Here is an 18,835-nt window from a genome sequence, read left to right on the forward strand (position 1 = left end):
GCTGAGGGACAATGCCCAGGCCCTGAGTTCAAGCCACAGGACTGGGAGGAAAAGAAAAGAAAAGAAAGGAAAGGAAAGGAAGAGGAGGGAGGGGAGGAGAAGGGAAGGAAAGGAAAGAAAAGAAAGAAAGAAAGAAAGAAAGAAAGAAAGAAAGAAAGAAAGAAAGAAAGAAAGAAAGAAAGAAAGAAAGAAAGAAAGAAAGAAAGAAAGGAAGAAGAAGGAAGGAAGGAGAGATGAAAGAGAAAGAAAGAAAGAAAGAAAGAAAGAAAGAAAGAAAGAAAGAAAGAAAGAAAGAAAGAAAGAAAGAAAGAAAGAAAGAAAGAAAGGAAGAAGAAAGAAAGAAAGAAAGAAGAAATGAACTCCAGGAAGTGAAAAGAAGAGGTTCTTTGTTTTGTTTAAAAAAAGGATACTCTTAGGAGAGAATCACAAAGACACAGTACCTAAGCACCGCTTCATATTTATATAAAATAATATACATACTGAGCCGGGCAACGGTGGCTCACACCTGTAATCCTAGCTACTCAGGAGGCTGAGATCTGAGGATGGAGGTTCAAAGCCAGCCTGGGCAAGAAAGTCCGTGGGATTCTTTTTTTTTTTTTTGGGTCTGGTCGTGGGGCCTGAACTCTGGGCCTGGGCTCTGTCCCTCAGCTCTTCAGCTCAAGGCTAGCGCTCTACCACTTGAGCCACAGCGCCACTTCCGGCTTTTTTCTTTTTGCTTATATGGTGCTGAGGAATCGAACCCAGGGCCTCGAGCATGCAAGGCAAGCGCTCTACCACTGAGCCACCTTCCCAGCCCCTCCGTGGGATTCTTATCTCCAATAAACCACCAGAAAACTGAAGTGGCACTATGGCTGAAGTGATAGAGTGCTCACCTTGAACCGAGTTCAAGCCCCACTACTGACAAAAAAATATAATAATAATAATAATAATATACATACTGAAACCAACTCCAAGATATAGAAACTGTTAGTGCAATATGCTCCTTTCCCACAGCTTAGCATACCCTTCTCACTAGGCCCATTTGGTACCAACAGGAAATAATCAGCCTCCACCCACCTTTACTTTGAGACGGCACTCCTTTGGGGCAGTTACAACCATACAACCATACAAGGCAGTAAGATCTCCTTAAAGTCACCTTCAAATCTGGGCAGCTGCAAGACCCCTGATCTGCCACTTGGGCAGCAGCCATAAATCCTAGCTTGCCATGATGAAGCCCCTAGTCCACAGGTCCACACCAAGGTCTCTGCCCCAAGCCTCATGGGTTACATAGGTCATCTTAGACAGTAGCCTATACTACTTCTCTCTTGTAAGAAGGGGTCTTGCAGGTCCTTCGCTGGCAATACACTTTGTGTTGTTCTTTGTGCCTGGATGCCGGTGGTTTTCTGGCAAAGTCTAACAGAAACCAACCTTTTTCTTTTTCAGTTTGTAGTTTTTGATGATTCTGTAAGTTCTTTACCTTATAAACAATGTATTCACGTGTATAACTTTGGGAGGGGGAGGGGAGGAAGCAGAACTCAAGGGGAAAAGGGGGAGAAAGCGCAGCAGTGGAGCTCACTGGACAATGATGAAAGTGAACGATACAACTCGTGGGTAGAGATGGCAGGGAGGGACCGGGAGAGAATGAAGGAACAGAAGACACTGTGGGAAAGGAAATGTAACCCCGTGTAAATGTATTGTTCTATAAGAATAATAAAGTAAATTTTAAAAAGAAAACTGGCTGGGTAAAATTACATCCAACATATACATTTGAGAAGCGTTTCCTTGGTTTTTGTGTTTGTACGTGTGTATTCGTTTCTTTGTTTGAGGCGAGGTCTTTTCTGTAGCCCAGGATAGCCATGAACTTGTGTTCCTCTTGCTTCATCTTCCAGCGTGCTGGAATTACAGCATGTACCACCATGCTACTCATGAATCTGAGGTATTTTTTTTACAGTACTAGGGCTTGAATTCAGGGCCTTGTACTTGCTAGGCAGGTGTTTTACCATTTGAGCTACAACCTTAGCCTGTGAGTTTGAGAATTTAAGAAATGGAAGGTTTTTATTTGTTTGCTTTCTGGGAATGGGGCTTGGACAAGAGTCTGTACTCACTCAGCTTGCTTGGTCTGACAGCACTCTCTCAACTTAGCCACATACTTCCAGTCCAAGAAAAGACTATAAGGCACTGTATTCCCTCCTTCCTTCTCCCAGAAAATATAAAGCATTTATACCTTTTCCACTCCAAAACACATTCATGTATATGCTTGCCAAAGAAACTATACTTTTCTCATTCACCAACTCAGTAGTTAAGCTTCTTCGTCATGATTATTAAGATGTCCCCAAAACAAGAAATTTAGAATTTAAAAAACCCACATATTTCCCAGTTCACTCAAACTTTTTTCCCCTTCTTCCTATTCCCCTTCCACACTGCTGGTACTGGTGACTCATGCCTGTAATCCTAGCTACTCAGGAGGCTGAGATCTGAGGATTATGGTTTGAAGCCAACCCAGGCAAAGTCTGTGAGCTCTTTTTTTCTTCCTGCCTTGAACACTGGGCCTGGGCGATGTCACTTAGCTCTTCAGCTAAAGGCTAGCATTCTACCACTTGAGCCACCATAGTGCTACTTCCGATGTTCTGGTGGTGAATTGGAGATGAGAGATTTTCCTGCCCAGGCTGCCTTTGAACTACAATCCGCAGCTAGGGTTACAGGTGTGAGACACTGGTGCCCGGCTCTGTGAGACTCTTATCTCCACTAAACTACCAAAAAAAAAGCCAAGAAGTGGAGCTGTGGCTCAAGCGGTAGAGAGCTAGCCTTGAGTGAAAAGAAGTTCAGGGAAAGCACCCAGGCCCTAAGTTCAAGTCCCAGGACTGGCAAAGAAAAATACCTCTCGGCTACAGCAAAAGAAGGAATTCTGGATCCTCCATGATCCTCATGGTACCTGGCCCACAAGAAATAGCTACAGGGGCTGGGAAGGTGATTCAGTGGTACAGCGCTTGCCCTGCATGCATGAGGGTTCGATTCCTCGGCACCACATAAGCAGAAAAAAACAAGCCGGAAGTGGTGCTATGGCTCAAGTGGTAGAGCGCTAGCCTTGAGCTGAAGAGCTGAGGGACAGTGCTCAGGTCCAGAGTTCAGCCCCATGACTGGACCCCCCCGCAAAAAAAAGAAAGAAAGAAAGAGCTACAGATATTTACCAATGTGGAACATCCCAAAGCTTTTCTGTCTAGTCAGGGAGGGCAACCAGAAAACACAGAACAATCCTAAAACAGAAACATTATAGTAAGAGTTGTGCCTGCAACCAGAGGACAGATGGGTCAAGAGTTCCTGGAGGAAAGTCACAGAGGAAGAGATTCCAGACTAGAAAGGCAACAGTTTCCAGGAAGATGGGGGAATAGAAAAAAAAAAAAGGCTTGACATAGAGGACATTAATTTTCCATAATATATGTATGAGTCTCAATGGAGCCCATTTATTTCTTTAGCACTTCTTTGCAAGTCCAAGTTGAATGTGAAGTCCTCTACTTAGAGGTATATTAAAACATCATTGGGAGTTTAAGACTCCAGCGCTGACCAATTTCATCAGCTTTTCAAGAGATGGAGTCTCAATATCAGCATATTTTTAAAAGGCTCCTAAATGAGTTTAAGATACAATCAGGATGGTAACCACTAAATTATCCTTCCTTTTTAAATTTAATTTATTTTTTTTTTAAAAAAAAGAAAATAAAGTTGGAAGCCGGTGGCTCACTCCTGTAATTTTAGTTACTTAGGAGGCTAAGATCTGAGGATCGTGGTTCAAAGCCAGCCCAGGCAGGAAAGTCTGTGAGACTCCTATCTCCAGTTAACCACCAAAAAACTGGAAGTGGCTATGTGGCTCAAATAGAGCTCTAGTATTGAGCTGATGAGTGTAGGGACAGCACCCAAGCCCAGAGCTCAAGCCCCAGACAAAAAAAAAGGAGGGAAGGAAGGAAGGAAGGAAGGAAGGAAGGAAGGAAGGAAGGAAGGAAGGAAGGAAGGAAGGAAGGAAGGAAGGAAGGAAGGAAGAAAGGAAGGAAGGAAGGAAGGAAGGAAGGGAGGGAGGGAGGAAGGGAGGGAGGGAGGGAGGGAGGGAGGGAAGGTGTTCCAAGACAGGTGCTGGTGGCTCACATCTATAATCCTAGCTACTCACTCAGGAGGCTGAGATCTGTGGGTCATGGTTCAAAAAGCAGCCCAGGCAGCAAAGTCCAGGACACCTTATCTCTAGTTAATTACAAAAAAACAACAACAACTTGGAAGAGGAGCTGTGGTTCAAGTGGTAGAATGCTACCCTTGAGCAAAAAAAAAAAAAGCTCAGGGACAGTGACCAGACCCAGACCCTAAGTTCACACCCCAGGACCACCACACACATGCACGGGCATGTGTGTGTACACACACACACACACACACACACACACACACCCCGAGTTCCAAATGTACTCATTACTTGACTTATGTAACTGTAACCCCTCTGTACACCACCTGTACAGTAACATTAAAAAAAAAAAAGAGTTCCAAGCTGGATGTGGATGTGGTGATACACACCCAGCAGTTAAGAGGCAGAAGCTAGAGGCTCCCACGTCTGAGGCCAGACTGGGCTCAGACTTATGAGTGACTTCCAGGGCAGGAAGGGGTACATAGGGATATCCTATCTCAAAAAAATCCTCAAGTTCCAAAAGACTAGTGTAACACATTGCTTGAACACAAATCACACATTTCCTTTTCTTTGTGTCTCAGTAAGTCTGTGCTGCAATTGTCAGCTAAAGGCAGAACTTAGTATGAAAGCTATAGTTTCTCAGTCTCTTGGCTAAGATCAAATGTTGTTAGTTCTTGTTCTTACCAGTTTAATATACATTCTCTGTCCAGGAACAATAGATGAAATGGATTTGGGGAGCAGGGAAATGGAAAGGGCTTTTCTCTGTCCACTCCCTGCACCAATTTGGTCTTGAAGACCTTATAGGAATGGCACATCCCCAAGGGGAGACCTATGTTCTGGTGCAAAATTACGGCTGATAGCCAGGCCTGGTGCTCAAGCCTGTAATAGTAGCACTGGGATCTAGATCCAGCATCCAGGCCCATGTAACTCAGGACATTGTACATGAAAACAAACTCTAATCTTTGGTCATTCCAATTTTATGAGGTCCTGAAACTATTTAATTCTCCTCTGAATCTGTGGAAAAAAGAGAGGACTGAAAGCCAAAAGATACCGAAACAAACAAAATCCTGAAAGGGTATTAAAAAAATTAATGAGCCAGGCACTGGTGGCTCATGCCTGTAATCCATATACTCAGGAGGCTGAGATCTGAGGATCATGGTTTGAAGACAGCCTGGGCAGAAAAGTCCATGAGACTCTTATCTCCAATTAAGCACCAGAAAACTGGAAGTGGTGCCCAGGCCCTGAATTCAAACCCTATGACTAATCATCATCATCATCATCATCATCATCATCATCATCATCATAATGACTTGATTATTTGATCAATGGATCAAATATCCAGAAATTTTCCATAAGATTTTAAGGATTTTTTTGTTGTTGTTTTATTCTTTATCTATCACATGACTAACCAACACTGAAATTTTTGGAGGTTTTTGGTCTTTGTTTTAAGACAGGGTCTTTCTATGCATTGACCTCAAATTCACAAATCTGCCTCTGTCTTTGCCTTGATCATATTCATGTGCCAATTGGCCCATCTGTAAAAAGTTTTAAAATAATAATAAATATATATAAATGTATATACACACTTTTTTGGGGGGTTGGGGGGGTCAGTCATGGGGTTTGAACTCAAAGCCTGAGCACTGTCCCTGATCTCTCCTGCTCAAGCCTAGCACTCTACCACTTTGAGCCACAGCGCTACTTCCAGTTTTCAGGTGGTTAATTGGAAATAAGACCCTCACAGACTTTCCTGCCCAGGCTGGCTCAGAACAGCAATCCTCAGATCTCACCCTCCTGAGAAGCTAGGATTACAGGCATGTCCCACCAACACCTGGCAAATAATAATAAATATATTTCTAAGTCTCCCTCCGTTTCTTCAAAGAACCAGGAAAGTGAAGGGACTGAGAGAAAATAACTACAGCATTAGAAGGCTTCTCCTAGGCTCCTCAGATTGAATCCTTGGATTCATTTGGGTTCTCAGCTGAAGTTCCCTCTTTGTCTCTGCCCCGCAACGAGATTACCAAATTGCTGACTTTAAAGCTCCCTGGATTGGCAATGGGACATCCATCATGGGCATGTATTACTTATTTATTACCTCCATGCTAATGGACTCCAGCAGAATACTTTGGTTTCTATAATGCCTGCTACTTTACCAAAAGAAAAAAAAAAATTCCTATATCCTATCTTATTTATTTTTGTTTTGATCCACTCCCCAATCTCCAGAGGTCCAGATAAAGAACAAATCACTCATCTCCTGAGGTTCCAGATAAGGAAAACTGAAGCTAGGAGACGTGAAAGGAGTTACCTATCTCATGTTATCCAAAAATGTCAGTCAGGATAGGATAGAAACCACAAATCCACTAGAGCTAAATAAGAATGCTTTGGACAGTTGGTATTTCCTCCTATATGAGTGTTAAACTAACTTCAAATGAGGAGTCCCTTTCCTTCTCTGTAATCATAGTCCATTAAAGTGAATAAATATGAATGAAGGAAAGTAATAGAGTGGAAGTACTGCATATGAATGTATGAAAACAGAACAATGAAACTAGTTGAAATTGCTTTGAGAAAGGGAGAGTGGGATAAGGGAGAATGATAAAGAAATGACTCACACCTGTAACCTTAGCTACTCAGGAGGCTGAGCTCTGAAGATCATGGTTCAAAGCCAGACTGCACAGGAAGTCCCTGAGACCCTTATCTCCAATAAACTACACAAAAAGAGCTGGATAGTGAAGCTGTGGATCAAGTGGTAGAGGGCTAACTTTGAGCAAAAAAAGCTAAAGGACAGCACTGAGGCTCTGGGTTCCAGTTCGAGTACACACACACACACACACACACACACACACACACACACCACTCAAGTCACAGAATCTCTTTGAAACCTGGAGTGCAATTCCTGATTATCTCAAGCACTGAGTCAGAGGCTGCAGGTGAAAAGAGCTGAGAAAAAGATTCCCTGCTAGTTAAAGAATTACTTCTAAATAGATTCCAAAGCCCAGGTGGTCTCATTTCTTTATGCTATGAATATTTGAGACAGGGTCTTACTAGCCCCAAACTCAAGATCCTCCTGGCTCAGCCTTCCTAGTACTGATGCATAAGTGTGTGCTGCCACACTTAGCTTTAAATCTTTTTGAGGGGGCGAGGAGGGGAGAGAATCATTCTTAGGATCTATTACTAAATGTGGGAAGAAAATAATGGCTCTCTCCCAGCAAGATCCATCTGTACTGAACTTATAACCCACAAAACAGTAAGATAATAAATTTGTGTCTGTTTCAGCAACTACATTTATAGCAACTTGTTATTACCATGGTAGAAAACGGATACACTAAGTCAATAATGTGTGCAATATTTTAAAACAATAGTTGAACGATAATGTTTTAACTATTTATATTCATCTCCATGAATTTCCTTAGCAAGCATGATAATCCCATCAGATAGAGCGTCTATTAAATAACTGTGGGCAAAGCTAGTCAGGAGCCACCCTGTTACCCTGACTTACCAGAAAGTAAAACCATGACTTCAAGGCAGATGCTACTGAACTCATACAAACCAACAAAAATTGACACGATAAATCCAGCGCTTTTTTCCCCTTCTACATGAGAGCCTCCATAACCCTTAGGTAAACAAGAATACAGGTCTGCCCCCACAGGAAAAGGAAAAGCAGGTGCCAGCCACTACACTGAGTTCTTGCATGTATAACATGCAGGGTAGGTAAGTATCATCTTGCCAAAGTCTGAGTCATTTAAGCAAGTTTATATGGTGCATAAAGAGTAGGGGTGGATTAAAATCCAAATATGATCGATGCTAATGCCTATCTCTGTTCTTTCTATTCTGCTATGCTAAGAAAACAAAATAGCTAAGTGGTTCACACCTGTAATCTTAGCTACCCAGGAGGCTAAGAGCTGAAGATTAAGGTTCAAAGCCAGACCAGGCAGGGAAAGACTGTGAGACTCTCATCTGGCAAAAAGCTGGAAGTGGAGGTGTGACTCAAGTAGTAAAGTGCTAGCCTTAAGAAAAAAAGAAAAAGAAAAATCTCAAGGATAGCACCCAGACACTGAGTTCAAGCCCCAGTACTGGGAAACTGGGGGAAAGCAAAGGAAGGGGTAAGAATTATACTCATTACTTTCCTTATGGAATGTAACCCCTCTGTACAACACCTTAATAATAACAATAAAATTGTATTTCTAAAAAAGAGGTGTTGGATGAAAATAAGGGAGAGGGGCTGGGAAGGTGGCTCAGTGGTAGAGCGCTTGCCTTGCATGCTCAAGGCCCTGGGTTCGATTCCTCAGCACCACATAAGCAAAAAGAAAAAAGCGGGAAGTGGCGCTGTGGCTCAAGTGGTAGAGCGCTAGCCTTGAGCTGAAGAGCTGAAGGACAGTGCCCAGGCCCAGAGTTCAGGCCCCACGACCAGACCCAAAAAAAAAAAAGAAAAGAAAATAAGGGAGAAAGCATGAAACCTATTTATGAAGTCCTTGTCTTTGTCTTCTTAGTTAGTTTGATTGGCTGGAAAGACCCAGAGTAAAATAAAGACATGGCCAAATCACCAGTTCTGTCTTTGGATTCACTTGAGTCCTAGGGAGAGGGTAGCAACAACTGTGGGCAGAATGTGGAGAATGGGCCGGGCGACGGTGGCTCACACCTGTAATCCTAGCTACTCAGGAGGCTGAGATCTGAGGATCGTGGTTCAAAGCCAGCCCGGGCAGGAAAGTCCATGAAACTCTTATCTCCAATAAACCACTAGAAAACTGGAAGTGGCGCTGTAGCTCAAGTGGTAGAGCGCTCACCTTGAGCTGAAGAGCTGAGGGACAGCGCTCAGAGTTCAAGCCCCACGACTTACCAAAAAAAAAAGAATGTGGAGGATGGGGCGTCTGCCTCCAGGATCCTCCCTTCCCTCCAGCCTCCTTCCACTGTGGGAACTCTGGGAAATGAGGGCACATGGGTGGGTACAAGGTAGGGAAAGGATAAGATTAGGAGGCGTGGGATGAAGCTCTGTTGTTTCAAGTCCAGATGACAAGACTTTCAGTGCCTGAGAGAGAGCTACGTGCCCCTCCCCCGCCACTTCCCACCCCAGGCTGGCACAAGAACTGAGAAAAGACTAATAATTCTGTTCTCCACAGGCAGCCAAAAAGCCACAGCCCATAAAACATCAAATTCTTCATCCTGCCTGCCCACTGAGGCTGAATAAGAGGATTTTTAAAGGACTATGTTTTTGAAACTGCTGGATTATCAAAAACATTCAAAATTCAAGGCCTTTTGTTATTTGTTTCCTGTAGTTCCACACTGTAAAACGTAAGTCCTCAGACAAAGACAACCCACTGGTCACCAGGAACAGAAAGCACCAATAAGAGACCCAGATAGATAGCCAGGTGCTGGGGGGTTCATGCCTATCATCCTAGCTACTCAAGAGGCTGAGAGCGGAGGATCAAGGCTCCAAGCCAACCCCTGGCAGGAAAGCCCTCGAAACCCTTATCTCCAAGTAAGCATGGAAAAAAGCTGGAAGTGAAGCTGTGGTTCCAGTGGTAGAGCGCTAGCCTTGAGTCAGAAAAGCTGGGGGATAGTACTCAGGCCCTGAGTTCAAGCTCCAGGACCAGCACCAAAGGAGAGAGACAGACAGACAGAGGCAGAGCCCAGACAGAGAAGTCAGGCTGTGGTTAGGTTCCTGGCACTGGCAGCTACCCTAGTGTGACTGTGGTTTGGCAGTATAATAAGGTATAATAATATATATATAATAATATAATAAAGTATAATAAGGTCACTTTTGACCCTGCTAGTAGGGAGCTGGATTTCTGTAAGAACCCATCCAATGCACTCATCAAACACCAACAAGGCACTGGAAGAAACAAGAAGGGTCCGCCTGACCTACAAAGCTCCCGGGGACCTGGCCCAGGGAGAACAGGAGGTGTTTCCTATGAGTCACCAGTGTCCTTTCCAGTCTTTCCACACCCACGGGTCTCCAACCAGAAAAACTGTCTCACACTCCTCCCCCTGATCACCTTTCCACTGCTCCCAACAGCACTCAGCCAACTCCCATTACTCCCTAACTTTTCCACTGAGCTCCCACTAGCAGACAAGAAATAAAAGAGTATTGGTAGGAAACCCAGTGCAAGTCCCCAAGGTTCTCAGCACCAGTAATAAACTATAAAATGCATATTGGAAGCTGGGCATCATGGCTCAAGTCTGTGATCCTAGCTACTTGGGAGGTGGAATTCAGGAGCGGGTAACTCAAGGTCAATTCCTGGGACTCCATCTTGGCCAATGACTAGGTGTGGTAGTGTGTGTGTACCTGTAAGCCCAGCACAGTATCTGGACATGTGGTCCACACCTGCCATCCCCAGTGCCATGCGGAAGCACAAGTAGGAGAATCGTAACTCAGCCTCGCCCAGACAGAAAGCAAGAAAGACCCTGCCTCAAAATTAACTAAGGCAGCTGAGCATGGGTAATCCTAGCTACTCAGGAAGCTGTGATCTGAAGATCATGGTTCAAAGCCAGCCCTGGCAGGGGAAAATAAACAAACAAACAAACATGAGACTCATCTCCAATTAATTACCAAAAACAAAAAGCTAGAAATGATACTGAATGGTAGAGCATTAGCTTTAAGTACAAAAGCTCAGAACAGTGCCCAGGCCCTGACAAGGCCTCAGACAGCAGTCTAGAAAGGAGTGGCCACAGGTTTAGTGGAGGCTTTTATGCAGAGACAAGTTCTCCTTGGTCTTTCACAATTCTTTAGTGTTAAGAAAGTAACAAAACAGGTCAGACCATCCCACCAGCAACCATTCCTCCCGCCCCCTCCAAGCTCCAGAGGCTGATAGGCCACAACCTAGAGGCAGACTCCTCCTCCTCTCAGGACAGCTGACCAACCCACAGTGGTTCTTCTCCAACCTCTTCTCCATCCAAAGTCCCTTGGAGGAAGTCGGGCCCAAGGCCTGGCCAACAGCTTCCCATGAAATTACCTGGGACCACAAAGCCATCAATGCTATGAGGCAGTTGAAAACAATAGGCCATGACAAGGTTCACAAGACAGGGCACCCACATTTCCCAGGAGATGAGATGTCTGACAATGTCTAGAGACATTTCTGACTGTCATGGGCTCTGTGTGTGTGTGTGTGTGTGTGTGTGTGTGTATTAAAGGGATGGGGCTGCTATGCTATTCAGGCACATAGTGGGTAGAGGCTCGGGTACTGCAACATCCTACAGTGTACAGGCTGGCCTCCAATGAAGAACTGTTTTTAAAAAATTGTTCAGTGCAAAATGTGCTGAAACACTATTTACAACAGATCACCAAAACTAGACATGAGCCAGGCACCAGTAATTCATGCCTGTAATCCTGGCTGCTCAGGAGGAGACTTAGATCTGAGGATCACAGTTTAAAGTTTAAAGCCAGACCAGGGCAGGAAAGTTCACGAGATGTTCTCTTATCTCCAGTTAACCACTAAAAAGCCAGAAGCAGAGCTGTGGCTCAAGTGATAGGGAAAAAAAAAAAAAAAACCCAGGGACAGCATCTAGGCCTAGAGAACTTGTGTATTCACACACACACACACACACACACACACACACACACACACACACACAGCATGATTATTACTGGCATCTTGAGTCCAGAAACAGATTTTTCTAATCTCACAATAAAAAGGGGAATGCGGTACAGGGAGGAAGGTTGTCCAAGATTGACTGGGTCTAGATCTTACTCTTTCAAAGGAGGAAAGCAAAAATGAAAGGAAAAAGCAAAGGGTCAGACCAGCCCTTTGCTACATTAAGAAGAGGATCTTGTCCTCATTCTCCTCTGGCCCACACCCTTCTCACACCAGGCTCCTTGTAGGGCCTTGGGCCTGGACTTGCAGCCCTCTGAGCCTGCGCTGCTCTTCCTCCTCTCTGACTTAATGCGTCAAGCTCCCCATCCCTGCTCACCTGGGAAGTCTGATCTTTGATCTCTACCCTGCTTTGTGTCCTCATTGAACTTTGTATTTATCTGTATGGCAATCACCATAACTTCTTACTTTGGTTATGTACCTTCTTGAGAGCAGGAACTAAATACTAATCAGGGTCATAGTAGGAGATGAGTCTAGGCTCTAGAATATTGTTCATGTCTGGGCTGGGAAGGTGGCTCAGTGGCAGAGCTCTTGCCTTGCATGCATGAGGCCCTGGGTTCGATTCCCCAGCACCACATATGCAAAAAGAAAAAAGCCGGAAGTGGCGCTGTGGCTCAAGTGGTAGAGAGCTAGCCTTGAGCTGAAGAGCTGAGGGACAGCACTCAGGCCCAGAGTTCAGGCCCCACGACCGGACCCAAAAAATAAAATAAAATAAAAAATAGAATATTGTTCATGTTCAAGGTTTGTTGACTGAATAAACCCTGTCCAGCACTGCACTATGAAAGGAGTATGATAATATATATACATATATATATGTACATATGCCCTCACCAGGCATCATGTAAGATATGCCAACATAGCCATCACATAACCGGGAGAATGAAAAGCCCTCAACGAAGTTAAGAATAAAATCATTAGAAAAAGAAGAACTCTCAAATGTTGAGGCTAATAGATTCTTCTGATTGTAAACAATGCCAGAACTGGAAAAATAATAGAATATTAAGAGAATTTAAAAAAAAAAAACCACTGCTAGTTCTAATTGCACCTGGCTAAACTGCCATTGCCTGCTACACTGTCAGTCCCAGCCTTGGAGCCACTGGCATCTCCTGGAGCAGGTACTCCACGTACCCATCACCCCAAAATGATGAGAGCTGAGAGAGTGATCAGGAACGCATGCCTGGCACTGAAATGAGCCAAGCTGTCTGCCCACGACGGTGCAGTCAACCAAGAAATTCTCTTACAGTCCTGCAGTCTAAGTGCTGTCTCATGGCTGGGAATGAAAGAGTGTGTGTGTGTGTGTGTGTGTGTGTGTGTGTGTGTGTGTGTGTGTGTGTGTGTGTGTGTGTGTGTGTGTGTGAGAGAGAGAGAGAGAGAGAGAGAGAGAGGAACGATTGAACCCAGAGTTTTATACATTCTAAGCACGCTCTGCACCACTGACCTAGCTAAACACCCAGCCCAGTAGGTCCTGCATTTTACAAGTGGAAAACTGGAACACAGAGATCAACCTAAAGCCAACAAGCCAGGATTTGAATCTAGAATCTGTGCCCTTGTCCAGGCCACCATTTTGCCTCCCAGCTGAGCACTTAGAGCTACTTTACCAGGATATATGCACTAGAGGACACGTGGTGAATTTTGGCCAACTTTCCCTTTTAGGCATAGGAGTCTATTTAAAACTATAGTCACTCATATAGCAAAATGCATACACCTTTATTGATCTAGTTGGGAAAATGGCATGGCTTTTTAGGATATTAGCTTCAAAGAGAAATTTGTTTTGTTAAAATAAAGGGAAGCTGGGCACCGGTGGGTCATGTCTGGAATCCTAACTACTCAGGAGGCTGAGATCAAGCCCCAGGACCAGCAAAAATAAAAACAAATAAATAAAATAAAGGGGAGCAAAAGCCAGCGCCGGTGGCTCGTGCCTGTAATCCTTGCTACTCAGGAAGCAGAGATCTGAGAATCCCAGTTCAAAGCCAGGCCCAGGCAGAAAAGTATATGAGATTCTTATTTCCAATTAACCACCAAAAAGCCAAAAGTAGACATTTGGCTCAAGTGGTAGTGTGCTAGCCTTGAATGAAGAAGGAGGTGGAGGAGGAAGAGGAGGAGGCCACCGCCCAAAGCTAGGCACCAGTGGCAAACACCTGTAATCCTAGCTACTCAGCTGGCTGAGATTTGAGGATTGTAGTGGGTTCAAGGTTAGCCCAGGCAGGCAAATCCTTGAGACTCGATCAAAACTAATCACACAAGAGTCGGGAAGTATGCTGTGGCTCAAATGATAAAGTCCTAGCCTTGAGCAAAAGGAGTTCAAGGACAGATTCAAGTCCCAGGACAGGAGGGGGCTGGGGGGAACTCAGTGAAAGCATCTAGGCTGAGTTCAAGCCCCAACAGCAGCATAAATAAGTAAATAAACAAAATAAGAGGCCGGGGGTGGGAAATGCCCATTTCACCAGGTGCCAGTGGTGGGGAGTGATAGAGTGTTTAGACCCAGGCTTGCAGGCTCCCCCCCTTTCAGGTCAGCTCCTGGCAAGGCTGGTGCCATCCCCCTGAAGTACTTGAGGATGGCATGGTATTTTCCACACAACTTGCTAAGGGCCGCACCACCGTCAGCCCTCCGTAGATGGCTTTCCTTATTTAGGTCCTGGGCTATCTGTAATTTCCAGGCTGAAGGCTTCCATTAACCACAGAAATGCTCTCCCCAAAGCCGCGGCCAAACCTCTCTCCCCACATCCCACAGGGCTGGACGACACCAGAAAAAGGGGGTTTCCCTGGCCAAGCAGCCCTGGAGATGCCCATGTGACCTCGCTGGGGAGGGGGGGGGGCCAAGATCCAAGGCAGGTTCTGTCAAACAACAACAACAACACCCCCACCCCCAATGCAACCGCCCAAAACTTCCCAGGGTGTCCTGAGTGAGCCCAGGTGGAGAAGGTCACCCTGGCCTGTCTGATGGGATTGGCGGCGATGGAAGCCGCGATCATCCGCCTAGCCAGGCTCCCGGGCGTGCACCACGCCTCCTTCACAGCATCGCGGAGCCGGGGACAGGGGTGGGGTGGGGGGATTGGGGGTGACACTGGGGAATCTAACCACTTCCCAGGGGTGGATCCCCCACCCCATCCCCTGAAACGCATCCCCACCATGGCTGAGAGGCAGCCAAGCGCCCTCAGGAAACCAGGCGAAGCGCAACCTCCCCGGTGCGCTCGCCCCAGCGCCCCGATCCAAAGTCCAAGCCGCCGCCACCTGGGCCCCCGGGGCAGGGTAGACACGTGCGAGCGCGTCCCCTGCTCGCGCGCCGGGCCGGGCCGGGCCGCGCTCCCCTTCCTCCTCCTCCACCCCGGCTCCGGGGAGCCCCTCACTCACCAGGTGAAGACTTTACCACGGATCCGGCACAGCAGGCTGCCGATCGTGCTCGGGGCTCCCACCGCCTGCGGTTCCGGAGCCCCGGGGTTCGGGCTGGCCGCCGAGTCCGCCTCCATGGGGTCCCCCCGCCCCCGACCTGGCGCGCGCGCTTTCCGCGCCCGGAACCCGCCAAAGTGCCGGGGCCGGGGAGAGACGCGAGGCGGCGCCTGTGCGAGGCCGCCCGGCGCCCGGCGGGGACCCGGGGACTCGGCCGCGGCCGGCTCCGGGCTCCTCGCCCGCTCTCCGTCCTTCGCGTCCCTCTCGATCCGGGGCTGGGCTCCTTCGGCGACAAATCATTAACTGTCGAGTCCCAAGGGCCAAGGCCAGCCGCGCTTGCCCAGGACAACCCCGGACCTTCCCGGGCAGCCGGGCGAAGAAAGGCGATACACGCTTCTTACAGATATGTATTATATATTCATACACATATTTCAGTTCTGCATCCGTGTTGGACGACACCCAACGTGCATTTCAGGGTTTTATGGCTCCTTGCTGGAAATCAGTAAACGAGGTGAACTGAGGCCACGGTGCCCAGGGCGCCCTAACCCCAAGAAAGAACTCTGCCAACTGGAAGCACCCGAGGGCCTCTCCCCACTTCCCCAGGCCTCTCCCGCACCCCACCCCCATCCCCTCCCTCCCTCCCTCCCATTCTCCCTCCTATTGGCTGTTTGGTGTCCCCCCTCCCCCCCCATCGGCACCTCTAACACAGGCAACCCAAAAGATGTTTTTGTTTTGTGTGTGTGTGTGTGTGTGTGTGTGTGTGTGTGTGTGTTTGCTGGGCCCTGTTAATTAACTAAAAGCCCCCCAACTTTGCTCTGTGTCCTTTGATCTGAGCTATTCGCTGCTGCATTTGGGCTCCAGGAAAAAAGAAGATGCACGAGTTAGCATCTGGAGTGGATGTCAAACTACCCTGTACACCAGGCAAAGCACCTTGTTAATGGAAACAGCAAAAAATAAGTTAAAATAAAAAAAACCCTCAGGAGGTCTAGTCACTGGATAAAGTGATAACTTACAGAGATTTCATCCAGAGATAAAGACTGAGTCTACCAGGCCACAGTAGACACACCTTTCTCATTCTCTGCCTCAATTCTCCCTATGTAACCTGAAGCCAATGTCTGTACCCCTGAAGATGGCTAGCGAGGAATTCAAGTTCCATCTTCCTGTGGCATCATGACATGGAGTCTCCTTTCTCAGCCAATCTTTCTTTCCTAATAAACTTACCTATCACTTTCACTACTTTGATGTGAAGTCTCCCTGAACTGTTCTCTTGCTGGAGGCAAAGGTTGATGAGCTCTGCTGACTTTGCAGTAAACAACCATATCTTGAGGTGTACTTAACGTCCAATTCAACTCCTAGAAAGCTGATTAAGACATCACCTACTTCATGTTCCTGTAAAGGACAAATGGGAAGAAATATCTTCTGGGTTATGACTTCTTTTTTTTTTTTTCCTGCTTGGTCATGAGGCTTGAATTTAGGGCCTGGGTGCTGTCCCTGAGCTCTTTACTCAAGGCTAGCTGTCTACCACTTTGAGCTACAGTGCCACTTCCAGGTCTTCTGGTAATTAAGGGGGTAAGAGTCTCACTGACTTTCTTTCCAACCTTGATCCTCAAATCTCAGCTTCCAAAGTAGCTAGGATTACAGGTATGAGCACTGGCCCCAGTCAAAGAGTTATGGCTTCTATAGGAAGAAGAAATACCCCACATTCCCATTCTCCGTCTTTTATTTTTTTTATTTTTTTTGTCTGTCGTGGGGCTTGAACTCTGGGCCTGGGCGCTGTCCCTCAGCTCTTCAGCTCAAGGAGAACGCTCTACCACTTGAGCTACAGCGCCACTTCCGGTTTTCTGGTGGTTTATTGGAGATAGGAGTCTCACGTTCTCTCCTGCCAGGGCTGGCTTTGAACAGCGATCGTCAGATCTCACCCTCAGTCCTGAGTAGCTAGGATTACAGGCGTGAGCCACCAGCACCCGGCTCCATTCTCCGTCTTTTAAATGAGAGGCTGAGCTGCTCAGTCCCTCTCACCAAACAGAACAAAATGCTTGTTAACCAAGAAAAAAAAAATTGTTTTTTTGAGACAGATCTTACTATGCCATTCCAGGTGGCCTTAAATTCAGATCTCTGGTCTCAACCTTCCCAGGGCTGGGATTACAGGTATGAATCACCACACCCAGCTTTAAACCAAAGTCTCTGAACTTTCACCTACCCCAGCTGAACCACAGCAGAAGCCTCTCCTAAGAGTAAACCCACTCCAGGGGTAAGAAATATTGTCTGATCTACTAAGAGCCAGCCACCCTTTCCTTTACTTCCCCACAGCCAGGGAGCAGCCCCGCTTCCAAGCACTGGGACCTTTCCCTGATTTGCAGTAATTCTTTCAAATAAAGTCTTTCCCTATTAATAAGACTAGCTTGTTTTATTTGGTTTGTAAGCATTGAGGAAAAGTTTAGGATCCTGACAGAGTATGGGAGAGGCTAGGTATATGTACCCCAGTGGGAAGAGGTGTGTCTAGTTTATGTTTTGAATAGGTAAGGCTCTGATTCCCTTTTAATAGAAGCCACCAATAATTAAATATCTTTACACATACTTCCATGCCTACCAGGCAATCAAAAAGAATTAAGTCATGGAAACAAAAATAAAATAGACAAGAGGAGGAATATAGGTTATATGTCAATATTATTCCTTTTTTTTTTTTTTTTTTGGCAGTCCTGGAGCTTAAACTCTGGGCCTTGGCACTGTCCCTGAGCCTCTGTGCTCAAAGCTAGCACTACTACTTGAGCCACATCCCAACTTGCAGCTTTTTCTGAGTAGTTTGTTGGAGATAAGAGTCTCACAGACTTTCCTGCCCTGGTAGGCTTCAAACTGTGATCCTCAGATCTCAGCCTCCTAAGTAGCTAGGGTTACAGACATGAGCCATTAATATCCGGTCATATTATGTCATTTTTTTTATAACAGACTGGACTACCTTGGACATTGGTATGGTGTAAGGTCAGATCCAATCCCTAGCCAGATAGTGAGCAATGATTCTGTCTTAGAGCTGAGTTCATGGGCTGGTAAGAGAATTTACCAAGGTAAGAGAATAGAAAAACAAAGGTCTTAATATTAGGATATTGGTCAGGAGAGACATAGTGGGCAACTAACCAGGCAAAGGGACAACCAACAGTGTGCAGATAAAGTCAGGAGTGAGTTTATGTGTTTGGCTGGCTTTTGTGTGTGTGTGTGGTGTGTGTGTGTGTGTGTGTGTGTGTGTGTGTGTGTGCCCGCGCATGCGCGCGCGTGCGTGCACATGTTCACAAATATTAGGATTTGATCTCAGAGCCTCAACTAGCTTGGTTTGATTGGTGGTTCCCTGTTTTGTAGATCCTATTGATTGGCTGATTAGCTGTCTGTTTCTAGCAACTTGGTTTAAAATTTGCATGGTTGAGAATGGTTTCAGCCCTTGTTTGTTTGCTTGTTTTTCCTATCTGTGCTCCATCTGACCCATTTCCTGATCTTGACTCACTTCCTCATTCTAACTGGACCTGGTATTTCCCTGTCCATCACATCACCTTAAATAAGACCTCTTCCACAGTATCTGTACTGAACTCCTTATGAAGTTTAAGCAGAGAAAGATGGTTTCAAAGATGCCTGTAATCCTAGCTACTCAGGAGGCTTGAGATCTGAGGATGGCAATTCAAAGCCAGCCTGGGCAGGAAAGCCATGAAACTCTTATTTCCAATAAACTACCAGAAAACTGGAA

General features: G+C 46.1%; 1 protein-coding gene across 1 annotated transcript in view; it reads right to left on the reverse strand.

The window, feature by feature from the left end:
• Positions 1-15,642, reverse strand: part of Slc35f2 (solute carrier family 35 member F2) — a 32,090-nt gene extending 16,448 nt beyond the window's left edge. Inside the window, exon 1 of the mRNA XM_042674878.1 lies at positions 15,070-15,642. Within this exon, the coding sequence (XP_042530812.1) occupies positions 15,070-15,185 (116 nt within the window). The 5' untranslated portion in view covers positions 15,186-15,642. The remainder of the gene's footprint in view (positions 1-15,069) is intronic.
• Between the last annotated feature and the right edge of the window lie 3,193 nt (positions 15,643-18,835).

Source organism: Dipodomys spectabilis, unplaced genomic scaffold (genome assembly GCF_019054845.1).
Source record: "Dipodomys spectabilis isolate Male_0828 unplaced genomic scaffold, ASM1905484v1 ptg000023l, whole genome shotgun sequence".
NCBI lineage: Eukaryota > Metazoa > Chordata > Mammalia > Rodentia > Heteromyidae > Dipodomys > Dipodomys spectabilis.